At 54.5% G+C, this 22,886-nt stretch overlaps 1 protein-coding gene across 2 annotated transcripts in view; it reads left to right on the forward strand.

The window, feature by feature from the left end:
• Nucleotides 1–266: 266 nt before the first annotated feature.
• The window catches only part of FBXO42 (F-box protein 42), a 48,092-nt gene continuing 25,472 nt past the window's right edge, over nt 267–22,886 (forward strand). The window contains exons 1-3 of one of the 2 annotated variants that reach the window (XM_048326615.1): nt 267–374; nt 16,111–16,377; nt 18,625–18,741. In XM_048326615.1, the coding sequence (XP_048182572.1) occupies nt 16,128–16,377; nt 18,625–18,741 (367 nt within the window). In that variant the 5' untranslated portion in view covers nt 267–374; nt 16,111–16,127. Of the gene's footprint in view, nt 375–2,922; nt 3,047–16,110; nt 16,378–18,624; nt 18,742–22,886 lie in introns of those variants that run through there. The other variant, XM_048326614.1, reaches the window with a different exon arrangement.

Below are 22,886 nucleotides of genomic sequence, written 5' to 3' on the forward strand. Positions count from 1 at the left end.
CGCCGACCTCCCCAACATGGCGGCCTCGCCCGCCCGCCTCTCCCAACATGGTGGCAGCACCGTCTCAACATGGCGGCGGGACCATCCAAACATGGCGGGCCCCGCGCTGCGCCCCGCAGCGGAGTCTTGACCTTCCCATCATGGCTCCACCATCACGTCACACCCACATTCCCGCCCCATCATCACGTGACGCCGGGGGGCGGTCCCGCGCCTGCGCAGTGCGCGGCCGGCGCGGTCGGGGCGGCGGCGGGAGGGCGGGGAGGGAAGATGGCGGCGCCGGTCGGAGCCGTCACCGGGGCGACGCGGCGGCCCCGCCGCCCGCAGCCCTGAGGGCCCGGCCCGGCTCGGCCCGGCCCGGCTCGGCCCGGCGGCAGGTGAGAGCGGCCCCGCGGTGCGGCTTCCCTGGGTGGGGCCCTTCCCCGGGGAGCGGGTCGGCGGGACGGGCCCCTCGGGGCGGGACAGGCCTGGTGTGGAGGGGGCCACATTTGAGGGTGGAGGGTGGGGGGAGCCCCTGTCCCAGCCCCTCACAGCGTTTTGGGGGGGTCGCTGCGGAGGGCAGAGCCCACGGGGGATGTAGCCCCTTCTCGGAGGGGGGAAGCCCCTTCCCAGCTCCGGGGTGCGAGGGGAAGGCGGCCCCGGGGGCTCCCTCAGGGCTGGGAGAAAGCAAAGCCTGTCCCCCCAAAAGCCGTGTTTTCCCTCTGAAAGCCTTGTTTCCTTCCCAAAAAGCCGAGCTCCCCCTCCTGAAACCAATGTTTCTTTCCCAAAATGCCATGTTTCCTCCCCTAAAATCCATGTTTCCCCCCCAAAAAAGGCATTTCTCCAAAAACCTCGCGTTTCCCCAAAAAAAACCATACGCTGCCCTTAAAAGCCATGTTTCCCCAACAAACCTCGTGTTTCCCCCCGAAAGCCACATTTTTTTCCTAAGATCTCTGTTTTCCCCCCTAAAAGCCATGTTTTCCCCAAAATAGCCATGTTTCCCCTCTAAAAGCCGTGTTTGGCCCTCAAACTCCATCCTTCCCCCCAAAAAGACATATATCCCCTCCCTCACCCCCCCCCAAAAAAGCCCCATTTCCCCCCTAAAAGCCCTGTTTCCCCAAAATTCAGTGCTGGCGTCGGGCAGTGCCATGGCACAGGCTGGCAGTGCCGCCGGTGGGGGGAAACGGCTTTTTTGGGGGGGAAATGCGGCTTTTAGGGGGAGAACATGGCTTTTCGGGAGGAAACAGCTTTGGAGGGGTGCACACATGGCCTTTTGGGGGGAAAATACGGGGTTTTGGGGGGAGGGAGACATGGCTGGGGGGCGCTGGGGGTGCCCCCAAAACCTCAGCTCGCACTGGGTACGTGTGAAAACAAAGGTGAGGCTCAGTCTCCGCTTGTTCTCCACGTAACTCCGCGTGAATCCGCATCTCCCCTCGATCCGCCTGCCGGGTGTGTGTCCATCCATTGATTTCGGTCCTGGAATTGCGGTGTTGGAGCAGCCGAGGTGCCCGGCTCGGTGCCCGGGGCTTTGGGGTGTTGCTCCCCATTGTCCCCGCTGCCGATCTCCGCTCGGAGCTTTGGGAATGGCTTTATTTGGGCTCGCGTTCTTGTCGCGGCAGGGCTGGGCTGAGCAGCCGCTGCAGGGGCTCGGCAGGAGCATTATCTCATCTGCCCAAACCTCTTGGCTTTTCCAGTCGCGTTTTCCAGTCGGGTTTTCCCGTGGGGCAGGGCATTTCTCAGGAGGAGCGGGAGCAGAGCCGGGGTGTCTCGCTGTTAATGACCCGAACTCTGAGGAATGCTCGGAGCGGGAACAAAAGGGGAGCCGGGATGCTTGTCTGCGGAACGGGGATGGGAGATAACCCCGGCACCTCCGGGAATGCCGTTTGTGTTCGAGTGGCTTTAGTCATCCCTGGGAGCCGGCTCGGGTCAGCAGCTGGAGCGCTTCCCCTTGGCTAAAAGGGACGGGAATTACAGCGAGCTCCCGTGGAGGTGCTGCTGACCCAGATCCGCGCCCTGGGTGGGAAGGGGCCGTTTCCCACCTGTCCTTCAGGAGCGGAGCCTCCCGGGCTCGAGGGCTGCCGTGTCCTGACAAAGTGCTTTGTATCGCGACACAGGGACCGCAGCCGAGGCTTGGCCCTTCTGGAGATCAAGTGCCAGAGTGGGAGGTTTCCCCATTCCCACAGCCCTGTGTGTTCCCACCACCATCCCTCCTTCCTCTTCCTTATGCTGATGCCAGAGGAAGGCTGAAAACAGGGATTGTTCCCTTGGGTTGTGTCCCCCTGGGCTTGGTCTTTCCTTGGTGTCACAGCTGGGAGAGAAGAGAGCAGAACTGCAGCTATTTCATGGAATCCAGAAGGGTTTGGGTTGGAAAGGGGCTTTACAGACCATCCCTTCCACTAGTCCAGGTCTCTCCAAGCCCCATCCAACCTGGACACTTCCTTCCAAGGCAGGATGGTGCCAGCCTTGCCCACGGTGTTGCTCCATCGTGTTGGATTCAATCCTGTTCTCCAGGGCTGCTGTGTCTCCGTGCTCAGGCGGCGGCAGAGCCACATCCCGCGGTTGTTTTGGCATAGCAGGGATGTTTGTGCGTGTTTTTCCTGCTGTGTTCCCTGGAGTTTTCCCTGACAGGTGACTCCACCCAGGCAGCGTTTTTTTTCCGGGGTGGCAGGTGAAGCTCTCGGATTCGGAAAGGCTTTGGACGGTTTTATAATTTTCTCTCGTGGATTTTCACAGGCAGCGTGTGCGATTTTCAATTTTAATTTGAGTTTACTTCAGCCTTTATTCCCCGGGACTCTGGTTTTCCCTGTGTTCGAGCCCCTGAAGGAATCTCACCTGCAGGACACGTGTTCCTGCCCTGCCTGGGCTTGGAATGAAGGTGGGGTTGGTTTATTCCCACTGCTGAACGTGTGTGACCTGTGATTTGGGGATTTCAGCCACTGCATCGGGCACCTTCTGGAGAGGTGTTTGCTCCCAAGGAGAGCCGAGATGTGCTCCTTATCCCGTCCTTAATGCCAGGGAATTTAATGTGTACAGCAATCTTCACGTTTGCCAGGAGCGACAGCAGCGGCAGGTTTGGAGTGGGAGGACGGGGACGGTCTGGTTGTGCATTCCCAGCACTCAGCTGCTCCGTGAAGTTCTGTTTCCAGGGCTTCCAAGAGGCGTTGGGTTTGGGCACAACCCGCTTCCATCCCAGCCACTTCCACAGGATGTGAGCGAGGGCTGCTGGAAAAGGCTTCTCACTCTTTGTGTAAACAGAGCTGCGCCTCCGAGGGAAGTGATTTTTCCCTGTGTATTCCGTCAGGGCAGGCTTTGTTGGAAAACATCCATTCAGGCTTTGCCCTGATGGATTCTCCTAAAGCTGGAGGTGGGTAAGCTTCGGGCTTTGACTTTGGAAAGGCAGCATCACCTGGAGATGGCTGCGAGGGCTTAGGAAAGGTGTTGGAGCCAGAGCCAGGCTCAGGTTTGGCCCAAATCCTGATAAAAGCTGGAAGGAGGACTCAGGGAAGCACTGGTGTGCTCCAGGGGGGTTTCTCCACGTCGGGGCTCCTTCCAGAGCGCGTTCTCCGCCCTGAGTGGCGCTGCCGGCGTCTCTCCGGGCTGTCTCCAGCAGCATCAGGGCTGTGCTGCCCGGAGCAGCCAGCGCAGCTGGTGATGGAGTTGGCAAATCCAGGTCAGAATTCCTTTTGAACTCGCTCGCGTCGCCGGATCAAAGCAGAGCGGGGGTGACACGTCCACGTGAAAATCGTGGCTTGTGTCGAGCAACCTGCAGGAATCAGGGCTCTTCCCTTCAGGAATTTGCTCTTTCAGGAGCTGCTCTGGACTGTGTTCTCTCCCCCATTTCTATGGCAATCTTTAAATATTTATCTTTGCTTGCTGAACTCCCACTGCAACATCTGTGACTGAGAATCCTCGTTTTCCCCCCATGGATGCAGTTCAGGCACCAGCAATTGGCAGTTCCAGCACACTGCATCTCTCCTTGGGTTCCAGACTCCTTTGGAAGCACTTCCCTGGCTCATTTTGTCTTGTGCTTGTGCAAGTTTTGTCATAATTTGGGGTTTTGGAGGCTTAAGGTAAGTTGGCAGAGCTGCTTTTATTGATGTGGAGCTTCTCGTTCAGGCCAGGTTGGACGGGGCTTGGAGCAACCTGGATGTGTCCCTGTCCGTGGCAGGGAACAGGATGAGCTTTGAGGTCCTTTCCAACCCAAACCATTCCGTAATTTTGACTCTCATTAGGTTGCAGTGGGCAGAAGATCATCTCTGGTCTGAGGAATGATTCGGGGTTTTCTGGGTAAAAAGCAGCTCAGAAATGTCAGAATCTCTGTGTGAGGTGTGGGAAGAACTGTCCATCCCCAAACTTCTCACATCAGGGAATCTGGGACACGGATTAATCATTCCAGCTGGGTTTTTGTCACTCTGGAGAACCTGCAGTGATCCAAGAGATTTCTTTGTGCTTTAAAAGAGACTCGTGAACCCTTTGGGTGCCATTACCCCCGTGCTGAGCTTCCAGGGAAGGGGCTGGCCCTGGGAATTGCTGGTTTTTCTTGTCCCCGGTGCTGGGTGCACGTCGGAGCCTTTTGCCACCTGCCCAGAACACCTGGAGAGAGGAGAGAACCAAGTGCAGCTCCCTCTGGAGCAGCATCACTGCGTCCATTCTGGAATTATTGAGTTCAGTTCCTCCGAGCAGCCGCCTTTGATCCGTCCTGCTCTTCCCAGAGCTGGTTTTGGGCCGGGTGTTTTCTTTCCCAGTCCCAACAGCTGCTGGGAATTCCTGAAGCCTCCCAGACCTTCTGTGGATGCTGACTCGTTGTGGCTTGGGAGGGGTACAGGGGATGCTCTAGCCTGCTCTGAACAGGATTCCTGGATGCTTTGAGATCCCAAGGTTCCATAAGATGGGATGATCCAGGATTTGCCCGGTTCTCCTGCTCGGAACGGAGCCAGTTAAAGGTGATTATTGGGGTGACAGGATGGTAACAAAGGGACTTCTTGGGGAGCTCATTTTGTCATTAAATGGTAGAGATGAATTTGAAATTAGCACGATTTCCCTGAATTTTTATTTGCTAATTAACATAATAAGGATTTACTGCTTTTTTTTTTTTTTTGGTCTCTTTCTTAGTATTTAATATTTAAGCCTCCCCAAACCAGGCTCAAGGCATGGCACAAAGGATGGAAGGATAGCTCCTGCTTTCCTCATCCCCAATATCCAGTGCTTCTGCTTCTCCATGCATAGTCTTTCCCATTAGCTGAGGAATAAGAAAATCCTGTACAAAATAAGAGCAAATGCTCTTATTTATTCCGCTCAAATGAGTGGAAACTGCAGCAAATTCTCCTCCAGCCCACTGGGTGGGTCAAACTCATGAAATCTGTTTCAAATGGAATCCCTGGGTTGTATTTTTCTGTCCCGGCTCAGTTGTGTTGGGGGTTTGCTGGTGGTTTGTGGGTGCTGTTCCCATCCCCTCACACCTCTCTGTGCCGAGATTCCCTGGGGATTTAGTCCCAGCTTCTCCCTCCTTCCAAGCCTGGGCTCAGAGGGCTCGCAGAGCAGTCCTTCCAGTTCTGTAATAACAGGGTTGCACTGCCGCCACCCTGGGGCTGTTCTGCACCTCGTAGCCATCCCTTCCCATCTGCTTTACCCCCTCAAAGATTCCAAGCAGTCCTCTGTTGCTCACTTCCTGCTGTTTGCTGGGAACTCAATGGGATTTCCCCCCGCCAAGGTGCTGGTTTGTGGGAGAAGTGTGCAGGGGCAGCTGCAATCCCTGCTCTGTGACCCGGACAGGACTGAGGGAGCAGCTGGAGCTGTGTCAGGGGAGGGTTTAGGTTGGTTATCAGGAAAGGCTCTTCCCCCAGAGGGTGCTGGGCACTGCCCAGGCTCCCCAGGGAATGGGCACGGCCCCGAGGCTGCCAGAGCTCCAGGAGCGTTTGGACAGTGCTGCCAGGGGTGCCCAGGGTGGGGTTGTTGGGGTGTCTGTGCAGGGCCAGGGGCTGGACTGGATGATCCTTGTGGGTCCCTTCCGGCTGAGGACGTTCCGTGGCTCCGTGCAATGTGTTCAGCAGGAGCTGGAGCTCAGGGAGAACAGCTCCCAGCCCCACTGACAGGGAATCAAAGGGATGCTGTCTGGCTGCAAGTCACGGAGCTCACATCACCCCCCTGGGATTCTGAGCAAGGAACTGTGATGCCTCAAAGTCAGTCCCATCTTGAAGCCAGTATTTCCCTCTTTCCCAAACTCTGGCACTGCCCTTTGCCCACACCAACATCTCAGCCATGGACCTTTAGGCTCGTAGGTTCTTCTCTCCATCCCCATTGCACAGCACAGCGAGGCCTCCACAGCCTGAAATCTCCAGAGGCTGGCGGGTGTCTGCCCTCCCTAATTCATGTTTTCTGTTAAAAAAGCCCAGCCATGGATTCCAGCTTGTTTGGAGTTTGCACTCCAGCACCTCCATGGGGGTCATGGAAGCGCTGAACGCTGTGTTTGCTTTTCAGGAATACCACCCTTCCCATCACCTTTTTAGGTTTTGATTAGGGCATCAAAGAATCGTGGAATGGTTTGGGTTGGAGGGACCTTAAAGCCCATCCAGTGCCACCCCTGCCATGGGCAGAGACACCTTCCACTGTCCCAGGCTGCTCCAAGCCCCGGGCCTTGGGCACTGCCAGGAATCCAGGGGCAGCCACAGCTGCTCTGGGCACCCAGTGCCAGGCCCCTCCCAGGGAACAATTCCTTCCCAATATCCCATCTAAACCTCCTCTCTGTGGGAAGCTGTTGCCCCTTGGCCTGGCACTCCAGGCTTTGGTAAAAAGTGTTTCTTGTCAGCTCCCTTCAGGTTCTGTTTCCAGCTGTCTGCACATCCATCTGAACTCTGGAGGAGCAGCAGCACAGCTCAGGGAACTGGAAACCTCTGCTCTCGGAATGCCAGTGCTGGTCAGGGTTTGCTTGACCCCAGCTCCTCGTGGCTTTTGTTCCTTTACCTGCACAATGGGGTTAGCTGCTGGAATGTGGAAGTCTGGAATGTGTTTCAGGTTATGTCTCTGTGGCCAGACCAGGTGTCTGTCTGTGATGGAAGCTCCTTTTGTTCCACCTGAGAGAGGGAAAATACCTTCCATACGGTTGGAGTGTGTTTAGCAAACAGATCTGCCTTTAAACTCCCTCCGTGTGATCCAGCCCTGCTCCTGGGCACCTGCTTGGGGTGGTTAACCCTGGCCGGGAGCTTCCATCAAAGGCTCCACCTCGGGAATGGCAGGGATGGGTGTGAAGGTGGCACCCAGATGGATTTGATGTGAGACACAGCCAGTGGGCATCACAAAAGCACTGTTTGGGTGTGTCTGACACGCTCCTCTGTCACAGCCCAGGAGCTGAGATCAGTTTGTGGTGCTCATCCCTGATGATGTCCGTGTGGAGATGGTATTGGATATCCTGGTGTCCTGCTTGCTAACAAAAACATTGCATCAGCGCTGCTGCCAAGTCAGCAGTGCGTCTGAAAGCTCTGGGTATCGATTCAAATCAAACCTTGGCCACCCAGGCTGCAATAAAACGGGGTTTTTTCCAGTATATCCTTCTCTTTTTATGGCTTGAAAGTCAATAGCCTTGAGCTCATCTTTGCTTCAGGTGAAAGGGCTGGAGGCTGTTCGTGACTTGTGTGTTTTAATGGAGAGAGGAAGGTCATGGTTGGTGAAGCTGGGCTGAAGAATAATTTCGTTTATGGCAAAAATAAAATTGTTACTCCCCCAACTCCTCCTCTGCCAGTGCCAGCGGCTGGACATGAGCCAGGAGTGCTCAGGTGGGCAAGAGGCTGACGGCCCCTGGGCGGTCCCAGCCCAGTGTGGGCACAGGCCCAGGGCACTGCCCGTCCCCTGTGCTGGCCCTGCTGGGGCACCTCCAGTCCTGGGGCAGTGCTGGGACCCTCAGGACAAGAAGGACATGGAGGGGCTGGAGCGAGTCCAGGGCAGGGAAGGGAGCTGGGAAGGGGCTGGAACCCCAGGAGCGGCTGAGGGAGCTGGGAAAGGGGCTCAGCCTGGAGCAAAGGAGGCTCAGGGAGACCTTGTGGCTCTGCACAAGTCCCTGACAGGAGGGGGCAGCCGGGGCTCTGGTGGCAGGGAACAGGGACAGGAGGAGAGGGAACGGCCTCAGGCTGGGCCAGGGGAGGCTCAGGGTGGAGGCCAGGAGGAATTTCCTCATGGAAGGGGCTGCCCAGGGAGGTTTGGAGTGCCCATCCCTGGAGGTGTCCAAGGAAGGCCTGGACGTGGCACTCAGTGCTCTGGGCTGGGAACAAGGTGGGCATCAGGCACAGGGTGCACTCGATGGTCTGGGAGGGCTTTTCCAGCCTCGGGGATTCTGTGTGGTCCTTGATGAGGAAAGGGCACTCAGGCACGGGCACAGGCTGCCCAGGGCAGTGCTGGAGTCACCGTCCTGCAAAGTGTTCCAAAAACAAGTGGATGTGGCACTTGGAGACGTGGGTTAGTGGGGGCATGGCAGTGCTGGGGGAACGATGCACTCGATGATTGTGTAGGGTTTTTCCAGCCCCACCAATTCCATGATTCTGTGATGGATGTGTGAGTGCTGCCAAAGACCACGTTGTGATGGAGAACCAGAGTTTGGAGCATGAGCACCCACAGCAGGAAAACCCTGACCTTGACCTGGCTGTGCTTGACTTCATTTTCCTGAAACCCCATCCTTCATTCCCACAGCGAGACCTTAAACCTGAATTTTGCAGCAGTGTTGGACACCAGAATCTTGCCTGGTTGTCTCACCAGAGATTGCCTGGGTTACGTGGACAGTGCTGCAGTGAGGGTGTGAATGATGGTTGTTCCCAGCCTCTGGAAGTGCTGATGGTTTCTGAAGGGAGTCGTGTGTCCGTCCCTCGATGGATTTTTGGAAACAAGGCTTATACCGTTTGATTTCCCTCTCCCTAATTCCTGATCCTGCTGCCCCTCTCTGCCTGGTTCAGCAGGAGCAGCAACGTCTCAAAGATCCTGCTCTGGGATCCAGTAGGTTCAGATGGGAGTTTGGGAGGAAATCCTTCCCTGTGAGGGTTGTCCAGAGCAGCTGTGGCTGCCCCATCCCTGGCAGTGTCCAAGGCCAGGTTGGACGGGGCTTGGAGCCACCTGGGATAGTGGAAGGTGTCCCTGCCCGTGGAACAAGATGAGCTTTAAGGTCCCTCCCAACTCAAATCATTCCAAGCTCCATAAGCCTGGAGAGGGGCTGGGAGTGTCCTCAGCAAAGGCAAGAGAGCTCAAAATCCTGGAGACAGAGGAGGAAGAGGTCTGACCCTCCCATCCCGAGCGGTGCAGGGGTAGGAAATGCCATTTTCCTGCTGGCCAGCTGGCTGTTGGGCTGGAGGAGCTGCAGGGGTGGATGTGATCCAGGGCTCTCCTGGCCGAGGAAGCTCCGGCACTCGCCTTTCCTGTGGCGCTGCTCGCGGGACGTGTGGGCTCCGCGGCTTCCGCCGGGGCCAGCGCCTCGCGGGGAGCTGTGCTGGGAGACGCCCTCGGCACCCCTCGGTTCTGCTGTGCACAGAACAGCTTGTGACCCAGGAATCCCACGGGCGGGCGCCTAGTGCAGCCTGTCAGAAAATGGGGAATGAAGTCGTTCAGTATGCTGGGATGTTTCGTTAACAAGCCCCTTCCTAAGATACGTCCACGTTTCTCATTTAATTATTCCGCCCGGGCAGTTGGAACGTGGATGTGGGCATTGGGCTGGATGGAAATGGAAATCCAGAAGCTACAGCAGCTATGTCTTCAGGCTGATGCCTCACTTGAGCAGAAGTGGGCTGGATTTTAGGTCAGCGGCCGTGTTTTCCTCGCGGTTCCGTCATAAATTCCCTTCGTTTGTGCAGATGAACCAGTTTGGGTGACTTTGGGAGGTTTCGGGTGTCTGTAGAACTTGGGGAATGCTGTGACATTCTCACAGGCTGTCCTCCAGAGAATCATCCACAGCTTTCCAAGAGCTTGTCCGGGAGCTCCTGTGCTCTCTTAATGAAGGGAGAGGTGACAGGAATTCCCACACTCCCAGTGTGTGTTTGCTCAGGATTTCTTGCCAGGAAGTCATCCTGAGCAGGTTTGGATAAATCCCATCGGATGTTTTTATCCCGTAAAGTTCATCCTTCCGCAGCGGATGTTACACTGGGAGGAGCAGCTGCCCTTTTCCTTGGAAAAACCTCCGTTTTCCAGCCTCAGAGCCTTTTATTTGCTTGATGAGGCGTTACTCCATGTTTTGGGGCTCACAAGGAGTTCAGTTTGCAAATGGAACAGGATTTGTTTGCTGGGAGAAGTTGAGGTGAGGATAATTGGAATTAAGGGCTTGGCGGGAGCCGGCAGAGGGAGCGTGTGAGCCCGAAATCCTCCTCATTTCCTACAAAATTTAGGGGATTTCAGGAGCACGGGAAGAGGGAACAGCCGAGTATTGCACCCGAGCAGCTCCTCTTGTGCTGCCAGGGCTTGGCAGGCCAGGTTTTGGCAGGTTTGAAACAAGTTAAGGTGTTTTGAGGATAACAATATCGTCTAAAAACCTGGGAATTCTCCAAATCCCAAACACATCCGTAACAAGTGGAGGGGTTGGTGGGTGGTGGAGATTTGGGCTTTTTTCATGGCATTCCACAGGGATATTTAAGGATTGTCTTTTTTGGTGTGGGAAGGGAAATACAGAACTCACAGGAATTGTGTTTTCAGACTGGTTTTTCACGTGAGCAAAACTGGGCTGGATTTTGGGTCAGCTGAAGTGTTTTCCTCATGGTTCCATTATAAATTCCCTGCATATTTATTAATATTTTATTAAGCTTTGGAGCCATTTCTGAGGAATAATAATAATAATAATAATAATAATGGTTTCCCTACATACACCTCAAGTGTGGTGTCATTAAACTCTGCTGCCTCCCCTTTTCCTTTGAACCCCACACCAAAAACTCCCTCAAACACCAGCTCCCTGATCTGTATTCCAAGAATAAATCCAGAATAAACCCCCACACTTTCATTCCGGTTTTCAGTGCACTCATTTTGTGGGCAAACAGATTCAGCAGGATTTATTGGTAGGTTGCTGTGCTGTTTGTGCAGTACATCCTGCTCTGTAATGTTACATTGCTGCTCGTTTTTTAGCTGAAAGCGTGGAAAAAAACAAGCAGGAATCTGGAATAGTGGAGGGTCAGCACATCGCTGGGCTGGGAGGAATTCCTGGGATCTTTACACCTTTTTATTGCAGAAATACCAACCAAAGTTCAGCTGCAGTGATGCTGTTCCAGGACAATGGGCAGCAGTAAAAATGATGTAATTTGGAATTTTTTCCCAGAGTTCCTAAACCCTCTGTTCTAGCAGGCAAAACCAGCGCAGGGAGCTTGTGCTGACTGAGGAATTTTGGGATTTTCAACCTTGTGGATAGAATTTAGGAATCCTTTCTTTTCCTGGGTAACTTGTATGAAGGAAAAACAAATTCCTGTTGGGAAAAAAAAAGTGGGAAAGCTGATCTTCGAAGAACTTTTGGAATTGCCTGTTTTGCAGGGATAAGGAGCATCCATGGTGCTGGTATTCCCGAGGTCTCGCTCAGCACAGACAGGATACTGCTCATCCTACAGCTTCCCAAAGGCTTTCTTTTCTTCTTTTTGACTAAAATCTGCTTTTTTTTCCCCATCGTTGAGTTTGCCCGGCAGTTGATTTCCAAAAGGATCAACTCCAGCTGCTGCAGGTTTGGGAGGACCGGGAACATGGTTTTATTTAATGGTGTTTCTCCCTACGGACCTCTCCTCCCTGTGCAGCTGCTTTTTATGAAATAGTGTGCTTCTCCTCAGAAACAGTGCTGGATTTTCCTCTTTTCACCCCAGAAAAGGCCTCAGGGCTTCTTTTAGGGCCAAACTGGGAGCAGGGAAAGCCGCAGGTGAAGTCCTTGATGGCACAGCTGGGGAGACAAACGCTGAAATACTGAAAAATGTAAAAAGAATCCTTCTTACACAGATAGAACTTTTTTCAAGGAAAAAGGAACTGTTTCTGTCTGATGGAAGGATTTTTGTTTGAACTGGGGAAGGGAATCAGCCAGAAGTGTGAGTGTCTCCCCAAGTGCCCTCCTGGAGCCGCTGGCACGCGGAAGAGGCGATTCCAGAGTATGGGGAAGAGTCTGGAGCAGGTTGGAGACAGTCACTGCCTTCCACCCCTAAATTACCACCAGAGCTCCTGATTGCCAAGCGCAATTAAATGCCTCTCTCCTTCAGCCCAAGCCCTCGGCCAGCCAGGGCTGGGTCCTTTCACACACCTGGAATGTTTTGTTCCCCGTGGGAACAGCGCAGCTCCTCCACTTCTCGTGGCCTGTGAAGATGAGCATTCCCCATGTGTGAAGGGCTCTGACTCAGGAGCGCGGCTCAGCCTCTCATTGCCATTCAACAGCTTTGCCCTGGAGGCTTTTTCCCCTTAAAATCCGTAAAAAAGGGGAGAGAAAAGGCAGGTCAAAAACCCTGCGGGTTCAAGTGCTTCTTAAAGCAGCTGGAAGTTGTGGAGAAGAGGAGGCAGCCCGAGATGGGAACCACCAGTGCCACCCACGCCTGGGATTTGGGGTCCATGGGACGGGGAGAGGTGCCTGCAGGTAGGAAAACCTCCTTGGATCAAGAGGGGAAAAAATTTGCAGGAGCGGGTTTTGAGCAGTGCTCCAACCTGGTGGGGTTATTTTTGCCTGCATTTTATATTCCTCAGCTGTTTGTTCCAGATAATTACTTTAGGAATAAATAGCAGGTTCTTAACTAATTTCAGGAGGGGAGAGAGGGAAAATTGAAGTGCTCTGAAAGGAGGAAAAGGATTATGAAAAGTTTTGCCAGCTGGCAGCAATGCAGCTTTTAGGAAAGGGCAGGCAAATTCCACCGGCGCCGGCAGAGCTCCGCTCCCAGCGCCCTTCCCGCGTTTCCTTTCGGGTTGTTGGAAGCAGCTGCAATTCCTCCTTGCTCCGGCTCTGGGCTGATTCCTGAACGCCCCAAAACCTTCCTAGTGCTGGAATATAGAGGCATTTCTCTGGGATCAGGAGGGCTCTGGGGTGCAGAATATAAGGGAGTGTTTGGGGGACTGTGTTGGTATTTACAGGGATCGAGCCAATCCCGGAGTTAACTGGACTGCAGCTACTTTGGGATGAGACACAACTGCTTAAATCTCTTTGTTGCAGCTTTTTGAGTGATCAGAGATTCATTTTAGCCCAGGTACAAAGTGGAGCCCAGCATGGTGCAAGCAGGGAGCACCTGGAGAGCCAGAATGAGGCAGAAAGCACCTCTTGCATCCCCAGAAAATGCAGGAATGCTTGGTTCTGCTCTTGGAATAGCCAGTAAAACCCCAGGTGTGGGATTTTCTCCCAGGTTCTGCTGAATAACTGGCAACAGGAGCAGCTGGGATGCTTTAGCTCGTTCTTGCCAGCTGCCCAGGTTCTTTTTCACTTTCCTGTGTTGCAGCAGGGTTTTAGGTCAGCGCTTTGCTTTGCAATCCAGGGGTGGTTATTCCCTGCCCATCATTGCAAACAAAATCCACATCCGTGGCAGGTCAGGCTTGGAGGGTTATTTTGACAGCCTTTTGGGAGCTGAGTTTATTGCTGGCCTTGCTTTCCTTCCGAAAAAGAACATGGTGTGGGTGTGAAAACTCCAAGGATGGTTATTCCTTATGCTCAAACGTTTAGGAAACAAGGATTTAGCAAAGGAGATGCTTTGGAATATTTATAATATCAAGTGGCTTGGGAAGGGCAGACAAAACTCAGAGGAGCTTCTCCATCCTCAGATCTGCTGTTTGGGGCTCCTCCTGCTGTTTTAAAACCGGCCTTAGAGATGATTTTTGTGGTTCTGTGCCTGGGATCAGCCTGCTGTGTGGGGTTATTCCCGAGCCCACTCCAGAGGATCCAAATAGAGATTTACGAGCTGGAAAACCCCTCTTTCTAGTGGGTGTGGATTCCCGCACTTCCCATGACTCCCTCCAGCAGGATTTGGACATTATTTAAAGGACAAAGGACAAATAAAAGCTGCTGGGATCACACGTGGTGCTGACAACCCCCCAGCCCTGGCATCGCCATCCGCAGGGTCCCACTGTCCCCGGGCCGGAGGCAAAGCCCGCCTGCTTGGGATCCAAGTGCCCTCCTGCTCGGGATTCTGGCATGTTTTGGGGTGTGAAACAGCTCCTGGGGAGCTGCTCCGTGTTTCCAGGCCATGAGGGAGGGACAGACCCTCCAAGGATCCCAAGGCTGCAGCACAGCCCCGTCTGAGGCTGGAGCACTGGCAGCGCTGGCTCAGGACGGAATCCAGGACAGGCACTTCCCAGCCATGGATGCCTTTGCTTGGGAAAGGCCCAGCCCTCCATTCTTTCATTATTTTTTTGCACAATTCCACTTTCCCGCCCCATTTTCCATCCCTCAGTCCCTGGGAGTTCGTGCCTTTTCTGCTGCGTCAGGCGGGTTCCTGGCAGCGGCAGCAGCGCCTGTGTCACAGCGCTTGGGTTCCAGCCTCCCCTGTCACAACACCGACTCCAGCAGGGATTTCTGACACGGGAAACGTGCAGAGCATCTGCTGGGATGCGAGCTCTGCGCCGAGTTCCGCCGTGCTTCCTCCCAAAGATTGACAGCCCCGTGGATATTCCCAACTGCTTCCTCAGGAATGTGACAGAAGTGGGGACTGATGCTGCCGCCTGTCATTTTCCTGGCCCTGAACTGGTTGCCGTGGAAAGCTTTTCCGCTCCTTGTCTCCACCGCCTGCTATTCCCACGGCTCTGCTGGGATGGGAAAACTCTGGATTTGTAGCAACAGCTCAGGTTATTCCCGATAAATAAACCATGTTTATCAATCAGGTCGATGACCCACGTTGATGTGGTTTAACAGGATTTGTTTATCAGGATATTTGTGTATCAGGATATTTCTATATCAGGGTATTTCTAGATCAGGATTTTAATCCTGCTGAGTAACCCACGTTAAACCATGACACCAGTAACTTAAATTCATTCCAGCTGGATTTTCTGGGATAGTAAGGGTTTGGAAAAAATAATAATATTCTTATATTGGAGGATATTGGGGAAAAGCTGTGTCTTGTCTTCCCTCTCGAGGAGCTGGTTTGCTTCCTGAGCTTGCTCCAGGTTGATTTATCCTACTGGACTGTGTGAATCTGCATCCAGTAATCCTGGTCAGTTCAGGACCGGGGGATGGCTGGGCAGCCTCTGCCTCGGGGACTTGGGAGAAGCTCATGCTGAGCGATGCAAGGGCTGGGAGCTCGCCCTGGTTTGGGTCCTTTCCTCATGCTAGGAAAGGATAAAAAGGGAAAAGAAAGCCCCGTGTCATCCTCAGGGCCTGTTCCTGTGGTTTGGGCTGTTGATCCAGGAGCACTCAGGGAGCAGTTGCCTCCCTTGGTGTTTGCTCAGCCACCTTGGAAGGGGAAGCTGTTGCTGCTCTCCTCAAGACAGGCTGGCTGCTTCCCAGGAAATAGAGTCCAGGGATTTGTCCTGCAGCAACAGGCCTGGATTTAACCTCACAGGGTGCCAGCTGCCCAAATTGGACACAGCCCCTCGTTAAGGTGGATTTATTTCACGATACATTTCTGTCATCGAGGCGTCGCCTTACACTGAGATGTTGGGAATAGCTGGAGATAGAACCTCTGATATCCCAGCCTTCCATCAGCAGTAAATCCCCAGGGACTGGCTTTCCTCACCTTCTGCCAGCCAGGGCTGTGTGCAGGTATTTCACAAATGAAAGGAGAAGGGGGGTGGCAAGAGGCAGGGAATTTTTCCCCCACAGGGAGTTGTTTGGGGTAAAACAGCCTCGCTGGCAGAACAGGTCCCACAGGGGTGGAGGAACTGTGAATGTCGCCGTGCTCTGTCTCAGCCTGGGTAGGATTCCACAGGGATCCCTTTTCCCATCCCATCTGGGCCCCACGGTGCAGGGCAGGGCGATGTCTCCTCGTGCCCAGCGAGGGAGCAGCAGCTCCAGAGCTTTGCTTTGGCTCTCTGCTTCCGACTGGAGGCAGCAGCAGGGTGGGGAGAGTTGGAGTGACCTGCGAAAACGCCGTTCCTAAACCTCCCTCAGCTGCTGCAAAGCTGCAGACCCCACATCCTCCGCTCGGTGTTGGCTGTGCCAGAGCCCTCTGGTGTGGCACACACCTCTCAGTGCACTTCTGGTGCTCCTGATTCTCTCTGTGACCTGCCCGTTGTCCCTTTTCCCAGCGGTGACGTGGAATGCCATGGCCAGCTCCTCGGACAGTGACGATGATGGGTTCATGGCCGTGGATCCAGAGGACGCCGTGCTGGAAGGGACGATGGAGCAGGAGGACGAGCCCCACGCCAAGCTGGAGCCGGAGGAGCCCAGGCACAACAGATCGATGCTGGAGCTCCCAGAAGAGGTTTTGGAATATATCCTGTCCTTCCTCTCTCCCTACCACGAGCACAAAACCGCCGCCCTCGTCTGCAAACAGTGGTATCGACTGATCAAAGGTACAGTGCTGGCAGTGCCTTTCTTTAACTGTGGGAACAGGGATCTGGAGCCCAGCTCTCTTTTACCTTTGCCTCTTGTTTTCCCCTCAGATGAAATCTGACTTGTGTGAAGTCCCAGCGACATCCCTGGGGTCACTGGCTTTGCTCAAGGCGGGGCTGTAGCGGTGCAGAATTGAACCCCTCAGCCTCTCTCGGGGTGGAAAACCCAGGGAGGCTGTGGATTCCCCTCCCTGGCCTGTCCATGGCCAGGCTGGACGTGGCTCGGAGTGACCTGGGATAGTGGAAGGTTCCACCTGCGGCAGGGCTTTGGAGCTGGATGAGCTTTGAGGTCCCTTCCAGCCCAAACTGAAGCACAGCCCGAGGCCCAGGACAGAGCAGCTCCTTTGCTGCCTCTGGATGCTCCCAGTGCTGCGCTTGGATCGCAGCTTCCTCCCCGGAGCCCCTGCCAGTGTCCCATGGCTAATGTGGCTTTAATTGTGCTTCGTTTGCGTCTTGCTCAGTAATTAACATTCCCAAAGCTGGAAACAGCCCCAGCTCTGGTTCTTAGGGCTCTGCTGGAGATGAGTGGAATATAAAATCTGCATGAGTAGAGATGTGCATATTCCAGCTTCCTGAAAGAGCAGCCCTGAGACACGGATCCTCCCTTTGCCTCCGCACAGCATTCACTCCAGAGCCTCGTGGGGGTATTTTCGTGCAGGAGAAGTATGACACAGCAAATAAGGAGGGAGAATTTGGACAAGGATACGAGCAGAACCTTCTGCTTCATTTTATTTTAATACATGGGGTGGTTTCTGGTACGGTTCTGTTGGGCGCACGCTTTAATCACGAGCTTCATTTAAAAAATGAGGCGTTCCAGAGGAGAGCACAGTTAGATCCTAGGAAATGGGACACGTTGCTGCACGAGGGGAATGTGTTCCTTCTGGAATGCCCTTGGCTGTTTGTGGGGTGATGGCTCATTTATGGACTTCTCCTCACCTGAAAGCGTTGCTCAGATTCCAGGCTGATTTCCCACTTTGCCCAGAGGTGAGCAGGAGGTTAAAGAAACACAGCTACCCAGCAGGGAGCATGGCCCAAAATGACACTTTCTGTGCATAATTTTGGGGCAGCAGCTGCCCACAGCCCTGGGGAAAGGCCTTTTCCGAGTGCTGCAGCCCCGGAGTGGCTGCTTGGCTGTTTCCTGGAGTGGCCTGCAAGGGATGCAGCTGGAATGGAGAAACACCTGGGATTCAGCCCAGAGGGATGTGGGAAACACCCCTGGAGTGCAGGGATGAGCAGCCCAAGGCACAGCGTGGCCTTGGGCTGTGTCACCTCTCAGGGGGCAAGTGGTGCTGGGCAGCTGGGCCCTTCTGGGGCAATTCCAGCCAAAAAAGGGTCTGTAAGCACCACCTGTGAGCTGTGCCCAGCGAGGTCACTCGAGGTAAACAATTGATTTGTGTTCTCCTGGTTAATTTTTCCTGTTTGCCAGGATACATCTGCTGTGCAGTCCTGGAGCTCGCGTTCCGTTTCCTGTGTGACTCTCAGGCATCAGCTCCTTGAGGACCCCAGGCTTTATTTTTTTATTAAAAAAACCCCTTCCTGCTTTATATCCCGGAGTGGGATTTCTTGCTGAGGGTGTTCCTGGCACAGGGCTTGGGGAAGAACTCTTGGCAGGTTGTGGCATCCTCAGTGCAGGTGCCACCAAGTGTCTGCTGAGCTGCTGCTGCTGCCAAAAGCCTTCTCCAAACCCTTCTGTCTCCTCAGGCAGCAGCCTCTGGCCCCTCCCAGCACCCTCACACAGAATTAGTGGCAGCCTTGGAGCATCCCTGCTGATTTTTATCACTGATATCTCCTCTCCTACTTTCTTCAGGTCCCTGGGCAGTAGCTGCAGCCACACTCTTAAAAATTGATTATTGTGCGTTTTTTGTCCTCTGAGGTCCCTTGAGGGAAGGGATGCTGCTCCTCGGGGTGTGGTGAGGGGAGCAGGGGCTGTGGTGCAGCACAGAGAGCTGAACACCAGCTCTCCAAAGCATCCCAGTGCTTCCTTCCTTTCCCAAAGGCTCTGCTTCCCGAGCCGGAGCTGCCGGGGACGGCATGACCCGGGCCAGTGCTCGCTGCTCCTCTCCACATCTGCAGAGTTCCCTCGTCTGTGCTCTCTTTGATGCCCGAATTCCCAGCGTGTTCACCCCGAGACGCGGGTTCCGTGGAGCTGCTGTCGCCGTGCGGGCACAGCCTGCTCCGGCTGTTCCAGTTTCGCTGTTCTCTCCCCAGGTGTGGCCCATCAGTGCTACCACGGCTTCATCAAGGCAGTGCAGGAAGGGAACATCCAATGGGAGAGCCGCACTTACCCCTACCCCGGCACCCCCATCACCCAGCGCTTCTCCCACAGTGAGTATCCTCTGGGAATCCTGGCGGGAGCTGCCTCCCTCGGGGTCTGGCAGTGCCCCACACGCCCGTCGCCGCCGGTGTTCACCCCACGGCTCTGCCAGCACTTGGCACAAGAGCAGGGATTTGGGAGCTGCTGGTCCTGGTGGGCTCGTTGATCCTAGGAAATGCTGGTGGAGTGGAAGTGGGGTGGGATTGGGGCTTCCTGGCTGTGCAGGGGTCTTTCTGCAGCTCCCCTTCTTGGAACTAAGGATGGAAAACTCTCCCAGATCATGGAGTCAACCCCAAATGTGTCCCCAAGTGCCACATCCACATGCCATGGGACACTTCCAGGGACGATGGCTCCAGCACTGCCCTGGGCAGTCCGTGCCAGTGCCTGACCACCCTTTCCATGACGAATTTTTCCCAGTATCCAATCTAAACCTCTCCTGGCCCAGCCTGAGGCCGTTCCCTCTCCTCCTGTCCCTGTTCCCTGGCAGCAGAGCCCGACCCCCGCGGCTGCCCCCTCCTGTCAGGGACTTGTGCAGAGCCACAAGGTCCCCCCTGAGCCTCCTTTGCTCCAGGCTGAGCCCCTTTCCCAGCTCCCTCAGCCGCTCCTGGGGCTCCAGCCCCTTCCCAGCTCCCTTCCCTGCCCTGGACATGCTCCAGCCCCTCAGGGTCTGTCTTGTCCTGAGGGACCCAAAGCTGCCCCCAGGACCCGGGCCTGAGCTTTGTGTCCCTCCCTCAGCCACTGGACTGGAGTCATTCCCATCAAAGCCAGTGAGTTCTGGGAAGTGCAGCACTCAGGATGTGCACCAGCTGCTTGCACATGTCCTCTACATCTGTGAGGAAAATTGGGGCCGTTCCAGCCTGCTAGGTTCAGAACCAAGCAGAGCTGCAGGTGGATTTGCTGATGGGAGTGATTCAGTCAACAGCACCACTCAGTGTTTGGGTGAATTTTCCCCTCCTTCCAAGATTCTGGAAGAGAACAGAAAGGGAAAAGAAAAAAAAGTGCCTTTGAGGGAAAGAGATTGAAATAAACCCTGCTCTTTGCAGTGCAGTAACATTGAGCTGCCCCAGCCCCGCCAAAAAAAACACGACAAAAATTCCATCCTGTGGCTCCAGCGCGGGGTCTGAGCCCTCTGGGAGACAGCTCTTCCAGGGAGCAAATTGCATTTTTCTAAGGCAAAATAAACACGGTGCAAGCCCTTCCGTTCCAAGAGCAGCAGGCATTACATTTTCATCTTCCCAAGTAATAATTTATGAGGCAGCCGCTGCGCTGCCTCCTGCCAAGACAAGTCCGGGAGACGCTGCAGGGAGCTCTGGTGAAGTCACCGTGCTCTTCCGAGATATCCTCATCTTCCTGAAGGATGAAAAGGCACCACAGCTCACAGCTCATTTTCAGCAGCCGCGTTAGGGAAGTGCTTATGAACGACTTGGCATTTGCATGCATTTCCCCTCAATTTTAGCTGCGTTTTTGCGACTGCTGAGCACTCAGGCCAGCTAGAAATTCCCTGGAAAAGGCTCAGAGTTGCCCCAAAGAGCACTGTGTGCTCTTTCCTTTATCCTGCTGCCTGCTAGGGGCTTCCTGGCTCCAGAATGAGTTGTCTCCCTAAATCCACTGCCCTCGGAGCGTGTAATCCGTGTTAGCCTCGCTCGGTGACAGTGCCCCGGCTCTGCCCGGCCCCGGTGGCCACGGCAGCATTATTAATGCACTTTGTGGGCACAAAGCTAATCTGGATTAACTTGTTTGCTGACTTAAACGGATTGGTTTGTGAGCAGCTGCCCGGATCTGCAGCCTCTGCTTTCCCTGCAGCAGCGTTCTGTGCCTGCGGGCGAGATTCCAGCGTTAAAGCGAAGCTGGGAATCATCAGTTCCGGAAATTCAAACTGAAACCTCTGAACTGTCACCTAAAATCCCGAGGGATGACGGTGAGCTGAGGTGGAGGAAACAGGAGGTGCAGGGAGAGATGCAGGGAGGACTCACAGAGCCCTTTTTTGGGATGAGTGATTAGCCAGTTTTTGTGGGAAGACGTCACTGCCCAGGCACGAGTCACTGCCACCATCAGAGCTCTGTCTGGGGCTCGCTCTCTCTTCCAAGAATTGTCAGAACTATCCCAGAAGTGCTCACAGGGAGTACAAACAGACAAGGAGGGGGGAATTTTAAGCAGTTGGGGGTCAACCTGTCTGCTGTGAGTCCTGAAGGGAGGAATGGCAAAAGTGCTGGATGAGGAATAATGAATGGAGGGTGCCGCCGTGGGGAGGGATCACACAGCTCAGAACGAGCTGCGGATGAGCCATCGCTTTTCCAGAGGGTTTGACTGAAGCTGCAGAACTGCAGGGCATGAAATATCCATAATGCTGGGTGTTCCGGGGCAGAAATCCTCCATATCTGGGGCTTTTTGGGTGATGTTTGCAGGAGTCACGAGTTCTTCTATGCATGAACCTGCGGGGTCATAGCAGGGCGATGACTCACGTGGTGAAATGACTGCCCGCAGTGGAAAACGATGTCAGGAGGCTCAGGAATGCAGAAACGGAAAGGCAGCAAAGGAATGCCGACCTTTGTGCCAGGGATATTGATCCTTTGCTGGAGGAGTGACTAATTTTAAGCACTGAATTTATTGTTTTTGTTTCCACGGAGCCTGGGGTTGGTGGCACCACCAGGATGAGTAATGACAGTGATCTGCGGGTTTGACAAAGGCAGGGAGCGGTGAAGGCTGGAATGTTTGTTTTACAGGATGGGCTGCTCCTGGAGCAGAGCTGCAGCTCCTCCCAGCACCCAGCCTTGCTCAGTATCCCCGGGATTTTGGCTGCAGCCAGGCCCTGCACTGCAAGGAGCAGGACAATGGCATTTTAGGGAATAAAGAGATAGAGGTGTAGATGGATATAGAGGGAGGTGGGAGAGCTGGGGGTGCTCACCTGCACAAGAGAAGGCTCCAGGGAGAGCTCAGAGCCCCTTGCAGGGCCTAAAGGGGCTCCAGGAGAGCTGCAGAGGGACTGGGGACAAGGCATGGAGGGACAGGACACAGGGAATGGCTTCCCAGTGCCAGAGGGCAGGGCTGGATGGGATGTTGGGCAGGAATTGTTCCCTGGGAGGGTGGAGAGGCCCTGGCACAGGGTGCCCAGAGCAGCTGTGGCTGCCCCTGGATCCCTGGCCGTGCCCAAGGCCAGCTTGGAGCAGCCTGAGACAGCGGAAGGTGTCCCTGCCCGTGCTTCCAGATGGGCACTGAGGTCCCTTGCAGCCCAGCCCGTTCCTGAGGGATGTTTCCCTGGGGGAGTGCAGGGCTGGCCGTGTTTCCATCTCCAGCCCCTCCTCCCCAGCGCCACCATCCCAAGGGATCCCTCCAAATCCCAGCCCCACCCCGGCAAGCGGTGCCAGCAGCTCAAGGTGCAGCTTGGCAGCTCCTGCTGGGAATGCCAGCACCAAGGGCTGTCTCCCTCCAACCCAAGGCCCCTGTGGGGATGGGATTTACAGCCCAGCTGGCTCCTTCCCGTCTCCCCAGTGAACAACCCTTGAACTTGGATGGGTTAATTTATCTCATGTTCTCCGGGTTCCAGAAGTCAATGTCCTTTGATTGTGCTGAAGGGAGTGTGCTCTCCATTCGGTTTTCCCTTCCCAGTCACCTTTGCTTTGGTTATCAGCTGCTTTGGGTGAAAATCCCTGGTGATTCCTTACTCAGGACGGGGGGAGTCAGGAATGTGGTGAGAGCCAGCTGCCTCTGCTCTCTTGGAGCATCAGTGTCTTCAGACATCAGAATTACTGAGTCATTTCCAAAGATAAGCCACTTCTGCAGCACTGAAGCTCTGGGGGTCACTGAATTTTGCTGGGACATAAAAAAACCTCAACTAAATCCATTCAGTGTTTTCCACACAAAAAATCCCTAAACCCATCAGGGATGTGCACAATTTCCCCCTGATTTACTCCACGCCTGGTATAAACTATATATAAATATACCATGGAATCACAGAATATCCTGAGCTGGATCCACAAGGATCATCAAAGTCCAGCACAGAACAGCCCCGACAACCCCACTGTGAAATTCCTACAGCCTGGAATAAACTCCAGCTTTCATTGGGCTTTCTTTTTCCTCTTTTTCCCTATATTTTTTCCCCCCTCAAGCTGCTCTGCCTTCTTTATCTTCAGCAGCTTAAAATGACTCTAAAAAGAAG

This window comes from Corvus hawaiiensis, chromosome 22, assembly GCF_020740725.1.
Source record: "Corvus hawaiiensis isolate bCorHaw1 chromosome 22, bCorHaw1.pri.cur, whole genome shotgun sequence".
Taxonomy (NCBI): Eukaryota; Metazoa; Chordata; class Aves; order Passeriformes; family Corvidae; genus Corvus; species Corvus hawaiiensis.